This window comes from Mytilus edulis, chromosome 6 (assembly GCF_963676685.1).
Source record: "Mytilus edulis chromosome 6, xbMytEdul2.2, whole genome shotgun sequence".
Classification (NCBI taxonomy): domain Eukaryota; kingdom Metazoa; phylum Mollusca; class Bivalvia; order Mytilida; family Mytilidae; genus Mytilus; species Mytilus edulis.
In genome coordinates this window covers 40395611-40422561 of record NC_092349.1, presented here as the reverse complement: position 1 = coordinate 40422561, position 26951 = coordinate 40395611, and the positions used below count along the sequence as shown (strand labels likewise).

The 26951-nt window shown below is 33.1% G+C and overlaps 1 protein-coding gene across 3 annotated transcripts in view; it reads left to right on the top strand.

Moving 5' to 3' along the window:
- The window catches only part of LOC139529102 (DNA replication ATP-dependent helicase/nuclease DNA2-like), a 233316-nt gene that overhangs the window by 115544 nt on the left and 90821 nt on the right, over positions 1-26951 (top strand). For 2 of the 3 annotated variants that reach the window (XM_071325376.1, XM_071325378.1), the window contains exons 15-20: positions 5681-5798; positions 6128-6299; positions 11412-11594; positions 18361-18462; positions 20378-20521; positions 25425-25550. In XM_071325376.1, coding sequence (XP_071181477.1) covers positions 5681-5798; positions 6128-6299; positions 11412-11594; positions 18361-18462; positions 20378-20521; positions 25425-25550 — 845 coding nt within the window. Of the gene's footprint in view, positions 1-4915; positions 4987-5680; positions 5799-6127; positions 6300-11411; positions 11595-18360; positions 18463-20377; positions 20522-25424; positions 25551-26951 lie in introns of all 3 variants that reach the window. The other variant, XM_071325377.1, reaches the window with a different exon arrangement.

Below are 26951 nucleotides of genomic sequence, written 5' to 3'. Positions count from 1 at the left end.
AGCATTTAGAGCAAATATGAAGTTGGGTAAAAATGTTCATTAAGTCAATGTTGGGTTGCTGTCACTAAATGGTAATTTTACAGAAATTTTGCAGTTTTTGGTTATTATCTCGAATATCATTAATGATAAAGATAAAACTTCAAAAGCTGAAAATGTTCAGGAAAGTAAGATCTACAAATAAGTTTAATCTGACAAAAAATATCAACTGACCCTTTAAGTAGTTAATGCCCTTTAAAGACAATTTTTCTCAATTTGTTCATCTAGTTTGCTTACTTTAAAAAATCTTCTCCTTTGAAACTGCTGAATATCAGCCAAACTTGGAATGAATGAATTTCAGAGTATCTAGTATAAATTTTGTATTTTATTTCCTTACATGTCAAGAAACATAGCTACAAGGCAAAATGGAACATGGGGTTAAATGCATTTTTTTGTTTTTGAAGAAATGGAATTTTTAAGCCACTCATTAAAATATATTAAAAAGCAAATATAATCATTGATGAAAGATTTAAGGGTAATGATTCAGTCTAGTTTTTATGCCCCACCTACGATAGTAGAGGGGCATTATGTTTTTTGGTCTGTGCGTTCGTTCCTTCGTTCGTCCGGCCTTCTGTCCGTTCGTCCCGCTTCAGGTTAAAGTTTTTGGTCAAGGTAGTTTTTGATGAATTGAAGTCCAATCAACTTGAAACTCAGTACACATGTGCCCTATGATATGATCTTTCTAATTTTAATGCCAAATTAGTGTTTTGATCCCAATTTCACGGTTCACTGAACATAGAAAATGATAGTGCAAATTTCAGGTTAAAGTTTTTGGTCAAGGTAGTTTTTGATGAAGTTGAAGTCAAATCAACTTCAAACTTAGTATACATGTTCCCTGTGATATGATCTTTCTAATTTAAATGCCAAATTAGAGTTTTTATGCCCCACCTACGATAGTAGAGGGGCATTATGTTTTCTGGTCTGTGCGTCCGTTCGTTCGTCCGTCCGTCTGTCCCGCTTCAGGTTAAAGTTTTTGGTCGAGGTAGTTTTTGATGAAGTTGAAGTCCAATCAACTTCAAACTTGGTACACATGTTCCCTATGATATGATCTTTCTAATTTTAATGCCAAATTAGAGATTTTACCCCAATTTCACGGTCCACTGAACATAGAAAATAATAGTGCGAGTGGGGCATTCGTGTACTGAGGACACATTCTTGTTACCTCAATTTCACGGTCCACTAAACACAGAAAATGATAATGCGAGTGGGGCATCCATGTACTATGGACACATTCTTGTTTAATAATAAAAAGTGGAAGTCCATTCAATTGAAACTTAGTACACATGTTTCCATAGTTATGATCTTTCTAATATTAATGCCAAATTAAAGTTTTGACCAAAATTTCACAGTCCACTAAACTTAGAAAATGATAGTGTGAAGTTCAGGTTAAAGTTTTGGTTAAGGTTTTTTGTCAAGGTAGTTTTTGATAAAGTTGAAGTCACATCAATTTGAAACTTCAATTGAAACTTAGTACACATGTTTCCATAGTTATGATCTTTCTAATATTAATGCCAAATTAAAGTTTTGACCAAAATTTCACAGTCCACTAAACTTAGAAAATGATAGTGTGAAGTTCAGGTTAAAGTTTTGGTTAAGGTTTTTTGTCAAGGTAGTTTTTGATAAAGTTGAAGTCACATCAATTTGAAACTTAGTACATGTATACATGTTGCCTATGATATGATCTTTATAATTTTAATTCCAAATTAAAGTTTTGACCCCAATTTCATGGTCCACTCATGGAAGTATTATATTGACAGGAACTCCAACAAGCGGACTTCAAACGTTTATAGTGTGATGCCGCAAAATCGTTAAGTATCTGTTAATTAACTCGACATGTCTTATGGATGCATGGGTTCCGATCAAATTTTTGGAACCTCGTGAATGGTCATAATTACGGAACATAACGAAATAACCGGATGTGTACTTAATTGTCAAGGAAATTACATTTACCGACCATGTATATGACAAATATGTCAGTTTTTACGGGTTTTGCTGCTTAAAAACAAATAAAATGAAAAGAAACGAAATCACCACGACTGTGTTCCCCAAATGAAAAAAAATAAAAAAATGAAGAGTAAAAATACTCACAAGCCATAAACATTTCAGTTTAAGTTGCAATCAATTTTAAAATAGTTAGATTTTTATTCATGAGAGAGCCGCTGTCTAAACACGCGTAACTGTTATATACATATATGCATGATAGGCTTGAAAATCATAAAATTCTCATGTAAAGTAAACGGAAAAGTTTTTATCAGTAATTATTATCGCGTTTTGACAAATATTCTAATAAGTGTATAATGAAAGAATTTCCAACAAAAATTTAATCCAAAAGTTGGCCGGGAGGAGACGGTATGAAAGGGCTTTGATCCGAAAAAAATATCATATATTTTGATTTATTGTTTACTGAAGGTCCAATGGCAAATATTTCATGCAATTAAACAAGAAACAGAAACATAAATTGCTTAGCATACGGCGTATAAGATGTTTCAGAACTATTAAGCTTTTAAACACATAAATAAATTCTAATTTGGTTTCCATGAAAAGAAAAAAAATTAAACTGCTTAGGGCCCATCATGGTGATCCTTCTTTTAATGCATCAAGAAATATTAAAAGCCATCCGTAAAAAATAAATCTGTCAGACGTCAGATTGAGTAATCTCGGACTAGGTTGAATGTTTAAGATTTTTTACAACTTTGGAATTATCATAAAAGGTGTAACAATTCATCTGCATGTCTCGTAACTTGATATTGCTATGTAGAGGTCATCACATGCGTGTAATAATTTTTTATTAACCTCTTTTAGTCTTTAAAACATATTTGATAAATAAGTTAACAACATTTGCCGATAGAGAAAACCATAAATATTTGTGTAACACTCGATATAAGTTTACAATCTTTAACTTAAAATTTGAGTTATCTGGCACCATCTGGTACACTACAAGCACATCACATTATTTTCTGCAAACACTCTACTTCAGAATCATTTAAATTTCATAATCGGATATTTCCCGATTTCCAAGTTCCAATGATTAAAACATACTCAACAAAACTAAAAATAAGCTTGCCCTCTTTCTGAATGCAGTTAATTTTCTTATGCCATTCTGTTAAATATGGACCGATCTTTTCAGTGTTGTTCCTCATTTATTGAACGGAAACAGGTGTTGTTATTCATGTGGCGATTCACAAATAACCACGGGAGTTTCCGTGTTTATTTACATTGGTAGGTAGATAAGACAATGGATATCAAATCACGTGATAAGACCAGCTTCAGTTAAAAGAACAGGTGAAGGCAGCATCACAGATACCCCACAAAGGAGTTATCACGTACTTGACAAACTGAGTCGGAACCTTTATTTTCTTAAAGAAATCAGTGGGATGGGAATGTGCTAATTTTTCGTTGGAGTTCCTGTCAATATAATACTTCCATGGTCCACTTAACATGAAAAATGATAGTGTGAGTGGGGCATCTGTGTACTATGGACACATTCTTGTTTTTAATGGGTTTTTGCTGATTTTAGTTATAGATTTAACTTGCAACAATATAAAAAGAGGTCCATAATAATTGATAGTGGGTCCCCATTCCAAAAACTTGACAATATACAGAATCTCCATAGCAAACAAAAATGTTATCTAATAAATTTCCAAGTGCAGTTATCTTATCAAAGCAGGTCTTATTGACATATAGTTTTTAGCTCACCTGACCTGAAAGTGAGCTTTTATTATCACTTGGCGTCTGTCATTGTCTGCTAACCAACATGGCCAACATGGCTAAAAATAGAACATAGGCGGTAAATGCAGTTTTTGGCTTGTATCTCTGAAACTAAAGCATTAAGATTTAATTTGACATTAGGTTAACATGTTCATCAGGTTAAGATCTATCTGCCCTGAAAATTTCAGACAATTCAAACAATCCATTAAACCAAACTGAGTCTCAATCATTTTTAGGGTATCTAATACTATTGATGATTTTAACCTTCTTTTTTTACATGATTTCCAAAACCACAGTAAATACTGGAGAGCCTCCAGTTTTGTTTGTTGTTAATAAAAAATTACTTAAAAGAGATTGAACATGCATATTTGCATTCTGACTTTTTAAATGCCTATTAAGTAAGGTGTGTGAATTTTTCTTAATGAAATTATGAGGCAAAGTGGTATATAGGGTAGAAAAATCAAAACTTTGAACAGAATCGAAATCACCAATATGAGCATGCAATTTATCAAGTACTTCCAACAAAATTTTCAACATTCGAAAAGTAATTAATTGCACTATTTTCCAAGGCTTTATTTGAAGAATTCATTACCACTACCAGGTATTTGATTGTACGAAGTGTACTAGTAAGTAGAATAGACAGTTAAGTATGGTGGTGGAACATAGCTTGAAGATGATAATAAATCTATATTTGTGAGGTGTTTTGTGCAGCTTTTGGAATTAGGTACATAGTTCGAACTTACGTTTTATTCAGTTATATTATGTGAAACACATGTTCAATATCTGGGATGATTTTCAACAGACCTAAATATAATTAAATACTCCACGGCGATCTATTTGTATTTGTCACCACCTTGAATATGTATTTTAACTTTGTATATTCAATTCAATCTGATTACAATCCAATGGAATTGACGATCACACCTGTCACAGAATGGATTGTTATGAAACTTGTGTGCATGAGCTAATCTTCAGGACCATGAAGTTAATCTAAAGAAAAAGTTAGATTTTAGATTTTAAATTCTGTATTTTACTGATAAATAGACTCACTTTTTAAGTCAACATATATACCTGTTTATTTTACAGGTTACTCTGTACAGCATGATGAGCTCTGATAGAAGACCAGATTCTAGTCAGGGTTTGTTGTTACTTCTGAGGTTTATATTTACAGGTTACTCTGTACAGTATGATGAGCTCTGATAGAAGACCAGATTCTGGTCAGGATTTGTTGTTATACCTGAGGTTTATATTTACAGGTTACACTGTACAGCATGATGAGCTCTGATAGAAGACCAGATTTTGGTCAGGGTTTGTTGTTATACCTGAGGTTTATATTTACAGGTTACACTGTACAGCATAATGAGCTCTGATAGAAGACCAGATTTTGGTCAGGGTTTGTTGTTATACCTGAGGTTTATATTTACAGGTTACACTGTACAGCATAATGAGCTCTGATAGAAGACCAGATTTTGGTCAGGGTTTGTTGTTATACCTGAGGTTTATATTTACAGGTTACACTGTACAGCATGATGAGCTCTGATAGAAGACCAGATTTTGGTCAGGGTTTGTTGTTATACCTGAGATTTATATTTACAGGTTACTCTGTACAGCATAATGAGCTCTGATAGAAGACCAGATTTTGGTCAGGGTTTGTTGTTATACCTGAGGTTTATATTTACAGGTTACACTGTACAGCATGATGAGCTCTGATAGAAGACCAGATTTTGGTCAGGGTTTGTTGATATACCTGAGGTTTATATTTACAGGTTACTCTGTACAGTATGATGAGCTCTGATAGAAGACCAGATTTTGGTCAGGGTTTGTTGTTATACCTGAGGTTTATATTTACAGGTTACACTGTACAGCATGATGAGCTCTGATAGAAGACCAGATTTTGGTCAGGGTTTGTTGTTATACCTGAGGTTTATATTTACAGGTTACACTGTACAGCATAATGAGCTCTGATAGAAGACCAGATTCTGGTCAGGGTTTGTTGTTATACCTGAGAGATCTTGTCCAGAAAGTTATTCCTGCTGATCATCTAAACATTAGGGGTAAAGTACAATTCTTTTCAACAAACTTGCATGCATGAATTGATAAAAAGTATGAATTTGTAACAAACTAAGGGAGCTACCATTTGATTTTTATGGGGGGGCTAGGATGAAAAATTTTGTCCTTCTTTTTGTTTAGTTGTAATCTCTGTCCTGCCTTTTTATTTTTAACTCTATTCGGTCCTGCTTTTTTTTTTTTTTAGTTTATCCTGACTTTTTTTACATAAATTGTCATCCTGACTTTTTTTTTTTGCAAGTTTCTCATCCTGCCTTTTTTTTTTACTCAAAACTCCTGTCCTGCCTATTTTTTTCAAATTTCATCCTAATTGTAGGTTTGATACAATTGAGAAATGAGATGGCGTATTATCTAAGTGATCAAGTATCGAAATCCACAACAAATGATGGTCAGGCTTCATATCACATCGGCAGGTTACCAGATCCTATCAACAACCAACGAGCATGTCTGAAATGTGCCCAACTAACAAACTGTTGTATTTATCAAAAGTAAGTAAATACTTATTGTTAAAGCTTAAAGCTTTTCCAAAAATGTTGTAAATTCTTAACCGAACAAATTTCGTCAAGGTTTGCCATAAAACTTCCCAAATTGAAAATAAAAAATCTATTGGAAAAAGTAAAATAACAAAATTACAGATTTCCGTTGAAAATTCAAAATGGAAAGTCCCTAATCAAATGGCAAAATCAAAAGCTCAAAAACCTTTAGACTTTACTTATAAATTACACAAACACTCTCTACAAAATATTTAGGCCTAACTCTTCAATCAAATTTAAAATGGGACAAACATATAGATAACATGACATCAAAAGCAAACCAGTCCCTTGGATTTATTCGTAGAAACCTAAAAATAGCATCACCGAAAGTTAAAGCTCATGCATATAAAGCTCTTGTCCGACCAAAATTAGAGTACTGCTCAACAATTTGGGACCACATCAAAAACAGCAATCCCTACAAATAGAAAAAGTTCAGAGAAGAGCAGCACGCTTCTCATGCAACCGCTTCCATAACACCAGCTCAGTTACTGAAATGATGACAGATCTAAATTGGTACCCACTCGAAATTAGGCGTTTACGATACAGACTTGTTTTCTTTTACAAAATTATTCATGAAATTGTTGCAGTCCCTACACATAATCTTTTGATCCCACTAGACAATAGAACCATACATGGCAATCCACACTCATTAAGGTAAATACAAACATCTAAAAACAGTTATAAATATTCATTTTATCCAGGAACTGTTATAAATTGGAATCATCTGCCACAACAAATAGTATCATGCAGTACTGTAGAGGGATTCAAGGGTAAGATCTCAGAATCTGCTCTCATCCCCATAGTCTATCCCTAACTATTCTGTTATCAAATGTATATAGTTTTATAACAATTTATATTTTTTCCAAATGTACATACGTTATGTTCATTTTTTGATTTTGATATTTTTGATTTGTTGTTGCTAAATTAGTGTAAATTATAAATTTTATAGTCGACGCCCGGCAAATAATCTTCAATAATTGAAGGATCGCTAGAAACCTTAAGATTGATTGATTGTTGGTTGCTTAACGTCCAGTTGCAAATATTTCATGCATATTCAGGACGAGAAACCTAAAGAAGAATGCATCAAACAAATGGATCACAACTGTCATATTCCTGACTTGGTGCAGTTATCTTCTTATGTAGAAAATGGTGGATAAAACCCGGTTTTGTAGCTAGCTGAACCTTTCACTTGTATGACAGTTGCATCAAATTCCATTATATTGACAATGATATGTGATCAAAACCAACAGCATAATAAGTAAAGGTGTCAAAAATCACTATAAAAGCAGACAAATAAGTTTATATTACTTTTATAATTTGTTGTGATGTTGAGAAAAAATATAGTATTATAATACTTATTAAATAACTCGTACATTAAGATAATATCTATGAATTAGAACCGTAGTTTGGAGTTCACACCATTTGAAATCAAAAATATTGTTCTTGTGAGCTTAGGATTACTTTGATTGTTTGATGTTTATCTTTTCTTTGGTCAGTTTTAGTCTGTAATGTAATAGGGAAAGGTGTGATAACACCCAATTAACCAACAAAACTGATATCTCCTTTGACCTAATAATTAAAACCAGTTTGATGTAAGTTTCTATCCTATATTCCAACTTTTACTAAAATATGTATCATTGAACAAAATCTTAAAAGTCCCACAAATGATTTGTTAGTAATTTTAATAATGATTTAGTTACTGCTGATTTCTCTAATAAATTTGAACCATTGCACAGGGCATTTGAACCCATGATATGTAAAATTAAGGATTAAGTGCTCATATCAACATTATTGATAATTCAAATACATATTGAAAAATAACTTTTCATTATTTTTATACCTTTATACAATTTTTAAAAAAAAGTTGAAAATTATTTTTTACATTTATACTTCCTTTAACTGTATTACTATATTTTTATCATAGTCTAATTTCCTAGCTAAATGAAAAATATTGTGGTTAAAGGCTACATAGCCAATGGTCTCAAACATTTAAGAATTACATTAAATTCTAGTGTTTGATGATTGTAGTATTTTTTCTCAAAAGGTAAAGCCCATAAGACGGAGTTACACAAATTTATAAAAATCTGCATCTTTTTCATGACCTGCATTTTCATCGTCACAGGTTGACAGGTATGCATTGGAGACTAATCATGGTTATTGCAGGAATACAGGCTTGGGTAAGGATCCAATTAATTAGGAATGTAACAATAATAATTGAGTCTACGGTTACATTGCATTATTGTTACATTAATGCACTTCATAATTGACTTGAATTTTTATTTTTAATTGGGGTTTGAAGCTATTGAACGATTTTGGATATATATGGAAATTGAAGGTGAATATAAAATCAGTAATGGGCGGTAATGAAATCATACTACAACCTCACACTTGCTTTGAACAACAAAAAAAATGGTCAAAATATAAACATCGCAACAAGGATTTTTATATACAAATCCTTGATCACGTACAAGAGTAAAAAATATTTTCAGCTGAAAAGAGACAGACATTGAAAGTTTCTTTAACTTCAAAAAAGTATAGTACAGAATGGAATTGTACAGTATGAAATACAGACGTGCATATTGCACTTGTTTGTGATTGCTGATTGGTTTCACCAAGATTTGCTGGACTAAAACATGCTCACAAAAACAACATATTGAATTTTTTGAAACTGTAATAATGCAAATAAAAATTTTAAAAATTGTATGCAAGTTTTCAAGTTTTATTTTAATAGATATTACTAGTCCAAGCATACATTGAAGTGTAATGTAACAATGCAATGTAACCGTAGACTCAATAATTATTGTTACATTCATAATTAATCGGTTCTGTACCCAACCTTGCAATCTGGCAATTAGTCTCCAATGTAACAATGATATTTTTATTATTGTTACATTTCAATGCTCTTCAACCAATGCTCTTCAACTTTGTACTTGTTTGGCTTTATAAATATTTTGATATGAGCGTCACTGATGAGTCTTATGTAGACGAAACGTGCGTCTGGCGTACTAAATTATAATCCTGGTACCTTTGATAACTACATTCCATGTAACCTAAGCCAGTGCCTCTTTTATATATATTCATCACTAATTTGGCTCTTGGGGAATCTCAGCCTAGGAGGCTATGAGGAAGCATATAATGAGGTGATGATGAAGCCTATAAGGAGCCTATGAGGAAGCATAGAAGTGTTAATGTTGAATTGGTGTTGGAATGAAATTGTATGAAATTTGACATTTAAACCCCACACATTCTTGGGGGATGAGCAACATTTTTGAAACTAACAGTGATAAAATTTCATATATGTCCATAAAACAGATGATAACAGCTGTGTCCTGGAGGATTTGTGAAGTAACCTTCAATCAAGGCATGAAGAAAAGATGAATTTACAATAGAAACACTTTATTAAAATGATTAGTCAAACAATATCATACAGAAACTTTGTGAAAACATGCACATGAAAAACTTAAATTCTACCTAACTTTAATACTTTGATCTGTTTTAATATATATATGCTGGCTATCAGATAATGTATCTGATACAACCACCGCCCTAATATTTTTACCAAGAGATCTAATAGCTACCCCAATTCTAAAAATTAAAACTATGACTATTATAATGACTTCAGTTGAAGCCACATATAACCAATACATTTTTGTTGAGCCTAAAAGTCGCAGAAAGCTTGACATAAGGCGACGGCAGCGTTAGGTAACTTCTTAAAAGCTTTATATTTTAGAAGGTGGAAGTCTGCCTGGATGCTTCATACTTTGCATACAGTACCTTTTGTTACAAAATCCCTGTCTGTGATATGTTCATTATCCTTGACCTCATTTTCATGGTTCAGTGACTACTTGGTAAAAAAAGTTAAGATTTTTTGTAATGTTAAAGTCTCTCTTATTATAAGTAATAGGATAACTATATTTGGTATGTGAGTACCTTGCAGGGTCCTCATGCCTGTCAAACAGTTTTGACTTGACCTCGACCTCTTTTCATGGATGAATGAAGGTTAAGTTTTGGTGGTCAATTCCATAGCTTAGATACTATAAGCAATAGGTCTAGTATATTCGGTGTATGGAAGGACTGTTAGGTGTACATGTCCAACTGGCAAGTATCATCTGACTTGACCTCATTTTCATGGTTTAGTGGTTATAGTTAAGTTTTTGTGTTTTGGTCTGTTTTTCTTAAACTTTATGCGATAGGTCTACTATATTCAGTGTATGACAGGACTAAGGTGTAGATGTCTAACTGGCATGTGTCATCTGACCTTGACCTCATTTTCATGGTTCAGTGGTCAAAGTTAAGTTTTTGAGTTTTGGTCTTTTTTTTCTAATACTATATGCAATAGGTCAACTATAGTTGGTGTATATAAATATTTTATGATCAATATGTCAGTCACGCAGCTTTTATTTGACCTTGACCTTATTTTCACGGTTTCAGTGTTAGGTTTTTGTGTTTTGGTCTGTTTTTCTTAAATTATGAGCAAAAGATCAACTATATTTGTTGTATGGAAGAATTGTTAGCTGTATATGCCTGCCTGGTATGGTTCATCTGACCTTGACCTCATTTTCATGGTTCATTGGTAAATGTTTAGTTTTCTTGGTTAATGTTAAGTTTGTGTGACAGTTGTAATAAAGCTTTATATTTAGGACTATCAACATGATATAAATAGTAAAGAAGTGAGACATTTCAGCGTGTGCACTCTTGTTTAGTTTAAGTCTGTTTCTGAGAAACTTAGCAATAGGTCAACTATATTTGGTGTATTAAATGATTGTATGGTTTACATGTATTTCTAGTTTGGTTTATCTGACCTTGACCTCATTTTCTTGGATCATGATAAGTTCATGTGATACTTGTAGTGACATTTATATTAAAAACTATGAACATAAAATTAATGGTTAGTAAAGAAGGCAAGACATTTCAGCATGTTGTTAATAAAGCTGATGAAATATTATCCCTCCATAGGTTTCTCATTGTTTGGGTTTAGATAATGGTTCCAAAAGAAGTCAGTCATAATTGCACCCTATACTTTATTTGCATTCTATGAAATTAGATAAAGTATTCTTTAAACTTTAGGTCTATAGAGCAAAGAAATTTGAACTCATCTATGGCAAGTCTGGTTCCAAACACCTTGTGTCACCTTCTACAGGAACATTTAGACTTCTATGTTCACTGGTGCCTTTTGTTGGACCTAGAGAGTAAAGCCAGCACAGATAAGGGAGGAGTCAGTGATCTGTGGTGTAAAACAGGCCACCAAAGGTAAAATATATAAATACTTTTCTTGATATGTATGTTATTTGTCATTATGTATGTTGATAGTTCAATAACTTGCATCTGTCAATAATACATTTTTGATACAAAAATACACAATTTACACTCCAGATACTTAAATTTAATGTTTTAAAATGTTGTTTAAGAATTGATTCACTGTTGACATCTAGTTACCAAGGAGCCACCATTTTGACTTGCTGAAATCAGTAAATGTGCGAATAATGCAATAGAAAAAAAAAAGCAACACGTACCTAAAATTTTTTTGTTTTAATGCAATATAAAATCCAGTTTAGAAGGTAAACGCAATGAAAAATCTTCAGATTTGGTATTTTCATTTTTATGACATAAGGTTTTGAAATCTTTAATGCGCCAAAAACATAATGGAATTCACAGAATTTGTACTTATTTTGATTTTGTACATTTGATCTCTGATACCTTAATTCTATTTGTTATGCCTCAGAATAAGAATAAAGGTTCTATAGGGTTTTTCAATTGGATTTTTGCTACACAGTGAAATTGACATAGCATTTGTGCATAGATTACAATAGGTATATTTAAACAGCCATTATTATGTACATCATGGAGTCTGCGCTAAATACAGATATATCAAGAATTTTATCACGGTGTTGTTTACAAAGGGAAAGAAACATGTCATAGTAAAATATTATTATTACATACATGAAAAAAGGATTTTTACAGCAAATTACCAAATCCTCAAGTATGCAGAACTTTTCAAGATATATGTTTAAAAAAAAATAAAGCTACACATTCAAACAAACACAAAACATAAAATCTTAAAACTTAATTGTAAACGTTTAAAAAATGTGCATTTAAATGGATTACTCGAAAACATTTTAAAGAAACAATAAACATGTACATGTATCATGTTTAATGAATATACATGCTGCATTGTGAATGTGTAACAAATGACTGGACCGGAAAAAACATTAACACAAGGGTTATCCATAATATATGTGTAATGCAGGTCTCAGACAGAGCATTCACTGTGACTTTCCTGGCTTAGGGCTTATATCCTGTTCACCTTCGGCTCAGGGGCAGGGCTTTCAAAAAATAAAATATTTGAGCCAGCCTGACATTTAACGTCTTAACCCCATTTTTATGCCCCATCTATGGGCATTATGTTTTCTGGTCTGTGCATCCGTTCCTTTGCATGTCCATTCGTTCGTTCCACTTCAGGTTAAAGTTTTTGTCAAGTTAGTTATTGATGAAGTTGAAGTCCTATCAACTTGAAACTTCGTACACATCTTCCTTATGATATGATCTTTCTAATTTAATACCAAATAAGTGTTTTGACCACAGTTTCACGGTCTACTAACTTAGAAAGGATTAGTGTGATTGGGGTATCCGTGTACTATGAACACATTCTTGTTATCCTGTAAGACTTAGTAACAAAAGGCAATTATGGTAATCAGTTGGCCATCATATATACAGTCTGCCAAAAGTTAAGCACCACCGAAATATAACTGGCAATATTTTTTTAACTATTGCAAAAAAAATATTAATGTTTGGTGTTATGAATTACCTTTAACATACACTAAATAAATTCATTACGACCAAAAAGATTGCACTCCGATAAAGCAGTCAACCAACCTTTTATCAAAGGTCATATGTGCGTTTATAAATACACTGTTTCTCCAGGTGGTCCTGTAAGTGTTCGTACATTGGTCCGTCGACTTTATAGAGGCAAACGAAGAGCACGTTGTGGTGTATAGAGACCTGTACCTTCAAGCAGGCACTCTACCGTCAGGTTTAAATGGGATAATGAACATCTATGCTTGAACATAAGAACCTGACAAAACACTCATTGGTCAGATGGGAGTCAGTTTCCTTTACTGCCAGAAGACGCCATAATACGAATTTTGCAGGGGAAAAAAACGGCGTAGACCAAAATCAACATTTGCACAAGGACTGCATGCATTGCTGGTTGTGTTCCAGTACGGAGTTGCTTCTTGTACCGTTATAAGCTGGGTATGCATATTCTGCAGGGTAACATAAACGGGCAGACATACAGAGATTTGGTGCCTTAACATATTGTAGTCCGTCATTTTAGTAATCCCCCACTTGCCTCAACATTGTCAAGACACTTGTACCTAAATGACAACGCTATACCACGCAGGGCAAGAATTTTAACCGAGTCCAAAGAGCAACCAGCCATTTACACTAATTTTTGGCCTTCCTTGACACCATGCATGAACCCTATCAAACATGTCTGAGATGCCATTGTCGGAAATCTCAATCGCAGAGATTCACCTTTACAAAAGTTTGTCGATTTAAAAGTGGCATTTGTTGTTAAATGCAACAGATTTCATCAACTAAAGTTTTGAAGGCTTGTACCGAGAAAGATAGGTCGTGTTATGAAACTGTACCGGAAATGAGGTTGTTACACATGCTATTGACTCAAATATTGACATTAAATTTGCCAAACATAGCAAAGATTATGTGTAGAAAATTTTAATGGTATTGGGTGATTAATTGTTGTAAAAAAATAAAATCACAGTGAAACTTAAATTCCATTTCTTAATTGTGTAATTTACACTATTTCTATGAACGAAAAACCTATATGCATAGAACCTTCATAAGTGACCAAAATTATATTTGTGGTTTGTTTATGGTATACATTAGCAAAATTGCTATATGATTGTTTTCTATTTTTCGAGGAACAATTGATTTTTTAAATTTGAAAAAAAATCGATGCAATAAAAGTAGGTGGTGCTTAACTTTTGGCGGACTGTATATAACCATTGATTGACAATGACATTTAAAAAACTCAAAAAAAAAAAATTCTATAAATTCAATGTTCGAACGTAAACTGTAAAATAAGACAGTGTGCAACATTAGCATACTCATATCTGCCTTAGATTCTTTATTTGTGCAAAATGATGTTGTAAACAACACCACTTTCATTTTTAAAAGCACATTTTCCTAATACCTGATGTTGAGATTAAGTAGATCTTTCCACATTATTTCTTAGAAAATCCTCAAAATGAGCGTTAGTTAAGGTATCAATGATAATTTGAGCCTTTTTAGCTCACCTGACCTGAAAGGTAAAGTGAGCTTTTCTCATCAATTGGCGTCCTTCGTCCGTCGTCCGGCGTCCTGCGTCCGTCGTCCGTAAACTTTTACAAAAATCTTCTCCTCTGAAACTACTGGGCCAAATTTAACCAAACTTGACCACAATCATCCTTGGGGTATCTAGTTTAAAAAAATGTGTCCGATGACCTGGCCATCCTATCAAGATGGCCGCCATGGCTAAAAATAGAACACAGGGGTAAAATGTATATTTTGGCTTATATCTTTGAAACCAAAGCATTTAGAGCAAATCTGACACGGGGTAAAATTGTTCATCAGGTCAAGATCTATCTGCCCTGAAATTTTCAGACGAATCAGACAACCTGTTGTTGGGTTGCTGCCCCTGAATTTGTTATTTTAAGGAAATTTTGCAGTTTTTGGTTATTATCTTGAATACTATTATAGATAGAGATAAACTGTAAACAGCAATAATGTTCAGCAAAGTAAGACCTACAAATATGTCAACATGACCAAAATTGTCGGTCAACCCCTTAAGGAGTAATTGCCGTTTATAGTCAATTTTTAACAACTTTTCGTCATTTTTTGCATCTTGTACAAAATTCTTCTTCTCTGAAACTACTGGGCCAAATTTAACCAAACTTGGCCACAATTATCATTGTGGTATATAGTTTAAAAAATGTGTCTGATGACCCCGCCTACCAAACAAAATGGCTGTCATTGCTAAAATTAGAACATAGTGGTAAAATGCAGTTTTTGCTTTATATCTTTGAAACTAAGACATTTAGGGCAAATCTTTCAAGATTTAAATGTCCATCAGAATAAGATCTATCCCCTCTCAAAATTTAAGATGAATCTGACAACCGTTGTTGGGTTGCTGCCCAAATTGGTAATTTTAAGGAAATTTTGCAGTTTTTGGTTATTATCTTGAATACTATTATAGATAGAGATAAACTGTAAACAGCAATAATGTTCAGCAAAATAAGATCTACAAATAAGTCACCATGATCAAAATTATTAGAGGTCCCCTTAAGGAGTTATTGCCCTTTATAGTCAATATTGAACAACTTTTCGTCATTTTTGTTACTTGTACAAAAATCTTCTTTTCTATAACTATGGGCCAAATTCAACCAAACTTGGCCACAATCATTACTAGGGTATCTATTTAAAAAAAGTGTCTAATGATCCCGCCTACCACCCAAGATGGCCACATCAGTAAATACAGTAACAGGTGAGGGACACAGGCTCTTGAGAGCCTCTAGTTTGTCTTGCTTGACGGAGTCGATAAGCGAGATATAGGTATGCTGTTTTCAGCGTTTGCTTAGTTTTCATGTATTAGTTTGTGATTAGGTCGTTTTATGAGGAACCACTAGTGGTAGGTTAATGCTATTTGGTATTCAGTTGTATTAGCATTGGCACATGTAATTACCAAGAGATTATTTGACCCTTGCCCCTCAGTTATGGTTTATTGACTTTGACATTTTGCTTAGTTTACATGTATTAGTTTGTGTTAAGGTTTGTTTAATGGGAGTATTTTTATATATAAATACATTAATCTTATAGTTGTTGCATAGTTCCGTATTTAGTGTTGCCTGGGTACAAAACTTTGGTATACTTGAAATGGCTTGTCAAGACAATGGGTCCCCTGTGGGTATATAAATTATTCTTGAGATAATTAACAATTCATTATACATTGTATAAGGAGAGTATAACCTTGAGGAATAAATCCTTCAGTGCAATGAAAATGTAGCCTGTAAAAATAAATATGGACTTATAAAACTCAATTATTTACCTTGAAAGTCAAAGGTCAAAAACAAAATATCAATTATTTGGACCTTGAGAGGAAAGGTCATGATAATATAAGACTGATATGCTATTTTAAGATGATGATATGATCTCTCTAATTTAATGCTAAAGTAGAGTTCTGACTCCAATTACAAGGTCCACTGAACATAAAATATGTGCATGCAGGACTTGGTTTAGAATATAGCATTGGTTTAATAATTTCGATAACTCTCAAACTTAAAGAAAGTTATTTCATATTACTGTCGTGAAGTAAAGAAATTTTAGAATTTACAATCGTGAGTATCTTGTATAAATACTAGTTTTAAGTGACCTGATTTTTTACCTTTTCTTATTTCAATCAAATTCACTTGGATAACTGTTTGATTATTACAAAACATTTGTCAACTAAATTTTGGGTATAGATGTTTAACTTGATAATGGATTATTCTAACATGACGTCCTTCAAAAGCTTTGAGTACACACCCATGGTAAAATATGAATACATTGTTTTGGGTTGTTCCAATCTTACTCCCAGGTCATATCTTTTTTTTATGAATTAGCTACCAAAAGTCATAGAACAATGACGTCAGAATAAGTCATTTTACAGAAAAACACACGCTTGTGAAACCAAAAATTGTCACACAAGGAAACGTAAACAAACATGCTTAAATGTGTTATAAGCCATTTTTTAATACATATAAGACATATAAGTAAACTTATCATTTATATTCATCTAAATCTATTGATATACGTTATTGTAAATGTGTCGACAATAAAGACAACAACACTCATGTTTTTACCGCATAGTATATGTTTATTGGGTCTAGATGTTTCGCCTAGTAGATAGGCATCATCAGGACAATTATACAAAGAAATATGACAGTGAAGTATGAATCTTGCGGTTTAGCGGTTTAACCGGAAGTGTAAGTTACATAATAGTAGTTATGGTGACGTTATATAAATAGAAAGTGAAAGTGAAAGTAAATTAAAATAGAAAATATATAAATAGAAATGTTAGTGTTTTCTTGAATGGTAACAGCATCTCGTGTGGTTGACATCTATCCCGTTCTGTGTAGTTAATCTCATGGGAGGTCTTTGTTGGAATTGTACGTTGTAGTTATCTAATAATCATGTCAGTGAATTCCAAATTGGACAACACCTCACTGTTCATTCTGTACAGTCAACTGGCTTCGCTCTGTGACCCTCGAGTTACTGCTTCAAATTGCGTTGGTAATGGTGTGAAGTGTATGATCGTCACACATTTTGGAAATTAAAATAGTGGTAGATCCGTAAATATTTAATTATGAGTTGTGTTAATGATTAAAGCTTTTGCTGTGGTTTGATGTTGAATTTGTAAGAGCTTCCAGCAGGTTTCTTCTTTCTAAACCGGTGGTAAGGTATTGTAATGGTTGAGACTCTGTTAAATCTTTATGTTAATTTTGCGTAGTGTCATAAATTCAGGTAGGTGGTCTTGATTTCTTATTAGTGTTATCAGCGGTTGTAGTGGTTTCTTCCTTCTCTTCTTGGACAGTGCCGAATCTTGATCATTTTCAGGAAAAGATCGGGAATCTTGGTATTGGTCGGTAGTATCATCCATGCTGTTGGTCAAAAGTACAACGCTAGTGTGGCGAAGGTGGATCCTTGCGGATGCAGGGGTTCACAAAAAGTAAACAGTAAAAATATAAGTGAACCAACACCTGAAATGGTGATTGTGCGGTAGGGTAAAAACGCAAAAATTTTAATTATTTCCTTTCATCATGTTCATTGAATAATATAAAATGTTAAATATATGCAGATGATTCGCATGACTCCATTTGGAAATTGTATTGGAAAAAAAAAGTTGAAAAATCCTGTGATTTAAATTGTATTTAGAGAACAAGAAGGTAGCTGTATATAATCCTGTCATTTGAATTGTATTTAGAGAACAAGAAGGTAGCTGTATAGATGGATTGAGATTATCAGATCATCAAGTTAATAATGGATATTGTTTGCTGACATTTTCCAGACACCAAGATAAGCAAAAGTAGGTATCACTTTACTCTTTTTATTTATATACCGGTAATTATATTTGTCATAGAAATTCTAAGCATATCTGCCAACCTCTGAGACCTTCAAAGAGGAAGATCTCCCCCTCAGCTATGACAGCTGAGGGGGAGATTTTGCACGAACGACATTTTCATGTGAAATATATTACCTGTTTATTTATCCATCTACAAAACACATGTAAGAGTTACTAGATATACTTTATTTTTATAGAAAACATTTGCATCCCATTAGGACAGCTTTCAAGTTCCTCTGTATAATGACAATGTCACTGATGGTGCACTTTTTGTATGTACATTCTCATATCCTAAAATTATATGTTCAATACATAAATTTCAATTCAAACATTGTATAGAAGTATAGCTCTCTTAAATGATTTTCAAAATATATAAATAATTTTTTTGTCCTTAGACATTATCCTTTTATGATTATTTGTTCAATTTATATTTAATTTATATTAAATATGAATTATCAATTCACATTATTCAAAGGAGGGAAACTTCAAACAGGATTAAACAGGAGAAGTAACTCGAAATTTCTTTGAAGTTCAATAACATTGCTTGAAGCAAAAGTCGTTAATGATAATTAATTAATACTATGTTTGACACCAAGCTGTCATGTGATCCATTTAATTTCACATGGTCAGAGATTTACAGGTAATAACAACCCTCATCAGTGACACAAAAACAAAATAAATGAAGACGGGTCATTCAAGGATAAAATCAAATGTCCAAACACGGGAGATTCTATACTCCTGCGCAGAAGGGTACCGTGAAGCGGGAGATTTTCGGAATTTCACCATTTGAGCAGGAGTCTCCCGCTCAAAATGGGATGTTGGCAGGTATGTCTAGGTGGCAATCCTACTGTGCGTCTGTCTGATCTTGTAAACGCTCTCACTTGTTTAATTATTATCCAAATAAGGTGGTACCTATTACCTTGACTTAAATTAATTTGGCTCGTTTAATTTTCATAAAATTTTGACAAAATATTTTCTTCAACCCTTTGACAAAAATTTCAATAAACTTGTACCAATCACTTTCTCAGAAAAATTTGGTTGCATATACATGTAAAGCAGTTTTGAAAAAACACTTATTTTGATCATCGATAAGCTTAACATTTCCTTAACTATACAACGTAATGAAAACATTTAGATGATTTTACAAAGTTATCTCCCTGTAGTGTTAGGTACAACCTTAAATTAGCAATTGTATCAGCATAATATGCATTAGACAATTTAGAAAATCAGTCGCAATCAATTACCAGTTTCACTTGTAAAGAAATATATATTATGAAAAATTTTAGATTGTTGATATTTTGTAAAACCATGCCTTATTCATGCCTTGTTTTTACTGTAAAAAAATACTAAAGTCAGTCCATTCAGAACTTCACCTTTACATTTGACCATCATAGTTGACTATCCATTTTGTGCTCGTTTCATAAAGTTTGTGCTTGAAACGTTTGGTTATCAAACTCAGTAGGTCTTTGGACGTGCCCTATCTTTTAGTAATCATCACTGACCTTGACTTTGTTCTTGATAGTAAAACCTTGTCCAATTCATGTCTGGGTCATATCTTTTGTCCCTTAAAGTTTTGGTCAACCTAACATGGTATACAGTTGAACTGTTTCATTATCAGCTAAGAGTATGTTGTATACCAAAGTCAAATCAATTTAATCTTTCTCATTTGACCCCTATGATAGTTAAATAGTGTCTGGTTTGTGTTTTCATACTGTCTTTGTCACTGACTTGCTGTATCATTGATGTATACTACACATCCTTTAATTTTAATTTGGTTATGCTGTCATAGATGTTGGGGGATTGTAAGTTACCAAGAATTCAGGATAAAGAGAACTAATTGTATATTTAAATGAACCAGTAATTATCTATATTTTATTAGGTTATATTCCACTAGTATTAACATGATAGGTATAGCTGTACAGGATTACATGATTATATCAACAGAAAAGACCAATCATTTAGCTCTATGCAATGGTACTGTTGTTGGTATTACAGAGGAAAGTATTGGCATTGCTATTGAAAGGTAATTCTGTCTGTTCTTTATCTATGAACTTCAAATTGACAGTCTTTCGTCATTCATAAGGTTTGTCATACACTGGCTTTAAAGGGCAGTAAAATCCATTTTGGAAAATTGTATTTATGACTCAATGCATTTTTCAATATTCTGTTTGGAAAAAAAAACTTCAATGTATTTCAATCAATTGCTTGTTAAGGGGACATAACAATGTAGAATATCCCGTTTTTCAATTCTGTGTTCATGATATAGTTGGGCATAGGAATTGGTCAAACATAAATTTGATATTAGAATACATAAAAGGCTTGATTGCACAAGATCTTGTTTTTCTCTGACTGTTAATGGTGTCTTAAACTGAATCCATCAGATGCTTGATGTGTACTGATTGATACTTCAGTCTTAGATACTTGATTTTTTTAATAGTTGAAATTGCTGTCTGTAACTGTGAGGAGTACTTTCTGATCTGTATGTAGTGTTTTTGTTGTTGTAAAGGATGAGGAATAGATAAATACACTGCTTGCATCCATTTCATTTACATTTTGGTGGATATTTGTTTCATTGGCAATCATACAACATCTCCTTATTTTTAATTAACAATAAGTATGATGAATAATTATATTAAGATGTCATAATGAATTCTTAAGTATGTCCTCAACAATGAACAAATCCAAAAGAATGGAAAAAACATTTTGATGGACAGCAATTATTAACAAACATTAAATTGCATGATCCTGGTTTGGAATATGCATATAAAGAATGTGGCAGTAATGTGAGTGCTCAACTCTTTTCCTTACCTAAACTGGGACAGTTGAGTAATAGAATGAAATAACAAAAGACATAATCTTAGACTACTCACAGTTACTGAAAGCCAGTTTGAATATATTAATAAGAAGATATAGTATGATTGCCAATGAGACAACTCTCCACCAGAGACCAAATGATATAGAAGTTAGCAACTATAGGTCACTGTACAGCCTGCAACAATGAGCTAAACCCATTCTGTATAGTAAGCTTTCAAGGGTCCCGAGTGAGAAATGTAAAACATGTTTGAAGGTACCATGCCAACCTCCCCTAACCTGGGACAGTGGTGTAACAACCCAAGAACAAACTATTCAAAACAGAAAAAAGTTGATATTTATACATTTGTGTATATATATATATATATAAGGTTAATTTTGTTTTGTTCATAATGTTTGAATAATCTTCCCTTAATTTTCCTAAAAATTTACTTGTATACTGTGGATTCATTTATTTTTGTGGGTATCAATTTTTGTGGATTCAGTAAACATTGCATTTTTGTGGATATTTAATTTCATGGTTTTGCCAAAGTCTGCATACAAGCCTATAAAACATTGTATTTCGTTGAACATTTTAAATCCACTAAATTGATATCCCACAAATAATAATCAATCAACAGTAAGTAAATTTTTTTTCATTCCCTTAAAAGTGCTAAAAGTTTTGAGATGTAAAAACTTGCCTTTAAAGATTTTTTCTCAGGTTAGCTCATAATTTTTTATTAGATTTCAATGTTTCATCTCATAAATTTAACAGAGAAACGAATAGCCAAAAATCTTAAGTAATTGCAAAAGGCCTTCAAAAATTTCCCTTTGAGGGCTTGGTAAATGAGCAGTATTCGGAAGAAAACAGAGAAACAAGATGTTTCATTGTTCATGAAATAACACTTAAGGGGGCTCCCGGGTCTAAATCATTTTTTGTCGAGCCTGCAACTTTTGTTGCAGAAAGCTCGACATAGGGATAGTGATCCGGCGGCGGCGGCGGCTACGGCGGCGGCGGCTACGGCGGCGGTGTTAGCTCACTTCTTAAAAGCTTTATATTTCAGAAGGTGGAAGACCTGGATGCTTCATACTTTGTATATAGATGCTTCATGTTACGAAGTTTCCGTCAGTCACATGTCCAATGTCCTTGACCTCATTTTCATGGTTCAGTGACCACTTGAAAAAAAAGTTCAAATTTTTTGTAATGTTGAATTCTCTCTTATTATAAGTAATAGGATAACTATATTTGGTATGTGAGTACCTTGCAAGGTCCTCACGTCTGTCAGACAGTTTTCACTTGACCTCGACCTCATTTCATGGATCAGTGCTCAAGGTTAAGTTTTGGTGGTCAAGTCCATATCTCAGATACTATAAGCAATAGGGCTAGTATATTCGGTGTATGGAATGACTGTAAGGTGTACATGTCCAACTGGCAGGTGTCATCTGACCTTGACCTCATTTTCATGGTTCAGTGGTTATAGTTAAATTTTTGTGTTTTGGTCTGTTTTTCTCATACTATATGCAATAGGTATACTATATTTGTTGTATGGAATGATGGTAAGGTGTACATGTCTAGCGGGCAGATGTCATGTGACCTTGACCTCATTTTCATGGTTCAGCGGTCAAAGTTAAGTTTTTGAGTTTTGGTCTTTTTATCTAATACTGTATGCCATAGGTCAACTATATTTGGTGTATGGAAATATTTTATGATCTTTATGTCAGTCGCGCAGGTTTTATTTGACCGTGACATCATTTTCACGGTTCATTGCACAGTGTTAAGTTTTTGTGTTTTGGTCTATTTTTCTTAAACTATAACATGTATAAGTAATGGGTCAACTATATATGTTGTATAGAAGCATTGTTAGCTGTACATGTCTGCCTGGCATGGTTCATCTGACCTTGACCTCATTTTCAAGGTTCATTGGTCTTTGTTTAGTTATCTTGGTTAATGTTAAGTTTATGAGACAGTTGTAATAAAACTAAGCTTTATACTTAGGACTATCAACATAATATCAATGATTAGTATAGAAGGCGAGACATTTCAGCGTGTGCACTCTTGTTTTTTTTTAAATATAGGATTTCGCTATTTTTAGCTCACCTGCCCAAAGGGCCAAGTGAGCTTTTCCCATCCCTTTGCGTCCTGCGTCCGGCGTCCGTTGTTAACTTTTACAAAAATCTTTCCTCTGAAACTACTGGGCCAAATTAAACCAAACTTGGCCACAATCATCATTGGGGTATCTAGTTTAAAAAATGTGTCCAGTGACCTGGCCAACCAACCAAGATGGCCGCCATGGCTAAAAGTAGAACATAGGCGTAAAATGCAGTTTTTGGCTTATAACTCAAAAACCAAAGCATTTAGAGAAAATCTAACATTGGTAAAATTGTTTATCATGTCAAGATCTATCTGCCCTGAAATTTTCAGATGAATCGGACAACTCGTTGTTGGGTTGCTGCCCCTAAATTGGTAATTTAAAGGAAATTTTACTGTTTTCGGTTATTATCTTGAATATTATTATAGATAGAGATAAACTTTAAACAGCAATAGTGTTCAGCAAAGTAAGATTTACAAATAAGTCAACATGACCGAAATGGTCAGTTGACCCCTTTAGGAGTTATAGCCCTTTATAGTCAATTTTTAACCATTTTTCGTAAATCTTACTAATCTTTTACAAAAATCTTCTCCTCTGAAACTACTAGACAAAATTAATCCAAACTTGGCCACAATCAATTTTGGGGTATCTAGTTTAAAACATGTGTCTGGTGACCTGGCCATCAAACCAAGATGGCCGCTATGGCTAAAAATAGAACATAGGGGTAAAATGCAGTTTTTGGCTTATAACTCAAAAACCAAAGCATTAAGGGCAAATCTGACATTGGGTTAAAGTTGTTTATCAGCTCAAGATCTATCTGCCCTGAAATTTTCAGATGAATCGGACAACCCGTTGTTGGGTTGCTGCCCCTAAATTGGTAATTTTAAGGAAATTTTACTGTTTTTGGTTATTATCTTGAATATTATTATAGATAGAGATAAACTGTAAACAGAAATAATGTTCAGCAAATTAAGATTTACAAAAAAGTCACATGACCGAAATGGTCAGTTGACCCCTTTAGGAGTTATTGCCCTTTATAGTCAATTTTTAACCATTTTTCGTAAATCTTAGTAATCTTTTACAAAAATCTCTTCCTCTGAAACTACTGGGCCAAATTAATCCAAACTTAGCCACAATCATCTTTGGGGTATTTAGTTTAAAAAATGTGTCTGGTGACCTGGCCATCAAACCAAGATGGCCGCTATGGCTAAAAATAGAACATAGGGGTAAAATACAGTTTTTTGGCTTATAACTCAAAAACCAAAGCATTTAGAGCAAATCTGACATTGGTAAAATTGTTTATCAGGTCAAGATCTATCTGCCCTGAAATTTTCAGATGAATCGGACAACCCGTTGTTGGGTTGCTGCCCCTAAATTGGTAATTTTAAGGAAATTTTACTGTTTTTGGTTATTATCTTGAATATTATTATAGATAGAGATAAACTGTAAACAGCAATAATGTACAGCAAAGTTAGATTTACAAATAAGTCAACATGACTGAAATAGTCAATTGTTCCCCTAAGTAGTTATTGTCCTTTATAGTCAATTTTTAACAATTTTCATAAAATTTGTAAATTTTTACTAACATTTTCCACTGAAACTACTGGGCCAAGTTCATTATATATAGAGATAACTGTAAGCAGCAAGAATGTTCAGTAAAGTAAGACGTACAAACACATCACCATCACCAAAACACAATGTCATGAATCCATCTGCTTCCTTTGTTTAATATTCATATAGACCAAGGTGAGCGACACAGGCTCTTTAGAGCCTCTAGTTTTCTAGCAGGTCTAGCTCTTATTTCTAACTTTTATTCTTTATGAATTGTATACCTCTTGTTTGGACATGATCAACAGATGCCTAAAAGTCAAATGAATAGACTTGGATGGAGAGTTGTCTCATTGGCACTCATACCACATCTTCTTATATCTACAAATACACTATACTTTGAAGTTTTTGTCATGTGCAGTTTGATTTTTGTATCTAATAGTATACCCATTATGATATAATATATATATACCTGTGCCTTTTTAAATCAATTTGTAGTGAAAGTTTACAGAGAATTATAACATTAAAAGAGGAGATATTCAGACTAGATAGATACAGTAGCTTTAGTACAGCCAGTATTTTGTATTCAAACTTGTCCAAACTAATGATGGATGAACCTCGAAGGTAAGATAGTCTCCAAAAAAAATATGTCAATTGGACATGCTTTGATACTATATATGCCCTTGAATTTTTACTAGATAACATTTTTGTTCGCTTTGGGGATTCCGTATATCTTCAGATTATCGGAATTCCAATGGGGACTAACTGTGCACCACTTATTGCAGACCTGTTTTTTTATTGCTATGAGTTACAATTTATGACAAAAATAAGCTAACCCCCATCGAAACAGCATCTGATAAACAAATTTAATAATACTTTTAGATATTTGGATGATATTTTGGCTCTCAATAATGACGAGTTCAGTATGTATATTAAAGAAATTTATCCTGTTGGACTTACTTTAAATAAAGCTAATACTAACAATGACCACTGCCCTTTTCTCGATCTTGATATTTATATCACTAACGGAAAGCTGAATACTAAAATTTATGATAAAAGAGATGATTTTTCATTTCCCAATCGTTAATTATCTATTTTTAGATGGTAACGTTCCCTTGTCACCATCTTACGGTGTTTATATATCTCAACTTGTATGATTCGCTCGTGTTTGTAACAATGTTTTAGATTTTAACGAGAGAAATTTATGTATTGCTGAAAAATTATTACACCAGGGTTTTCAATATCACAAACTAGTCAAAACATTTACTAAATTTTATCATCGGTATAAGGACATCATTAGTAAATATAGCTCAACATGCAGACTACTTATACGTTCAGGTATTTCACATCCAATTTTTTATGGAAATATTCTTTATAAAGCACAAAGGTGTCGGTATTCACCTCAAAAACTAACAAAACCTTTGAATAGACTTATTAAGAAGGGATATAGTAACGATACTGTTGTCTGGTCATTAAAGATTGCATATTTTGGCGTTAATATTGATTCACTTATAGGGTCTTTGCATCGGAACTATGCACATTTATTCAAAAACCAGTTGTTGGCATGACACGGGTTATGTTCTTCTCATATATGTTATGATGGTATGATACTAAACCCCTAAGGGGAAGGATTGTGCCTGATGTTCATATGATGAAATCATAATCTTTCAGTCAGTTTAATTGAAGTCTGGAGCTGGCATGTCAGTTAACTGCTAGTAGTCTGTTGTTATTTATGTATTATTGTCATTTTGTTTATTTTCTTTGGTTACATCTTCTGACATCAGACTTGGACTTCTCTTGAACTGAATTTTAATGTGCGTATTGTTATGCCTTTACTTTTCTATATTGGCTAGAGGTATAAGGGCAGGGTTGAGATCTCACAAACATGTTTAACCCCGCCACATTTTTGCGCCTGTCCCAAATCAGGAGCCTCTGGCCTTTGTTAGTCTTGTATTATTTTAATTTGAGTTTCTTGTGTACAATTTGGATATTAGTATGGCGTTCATTATCACTGAACTAGTATAT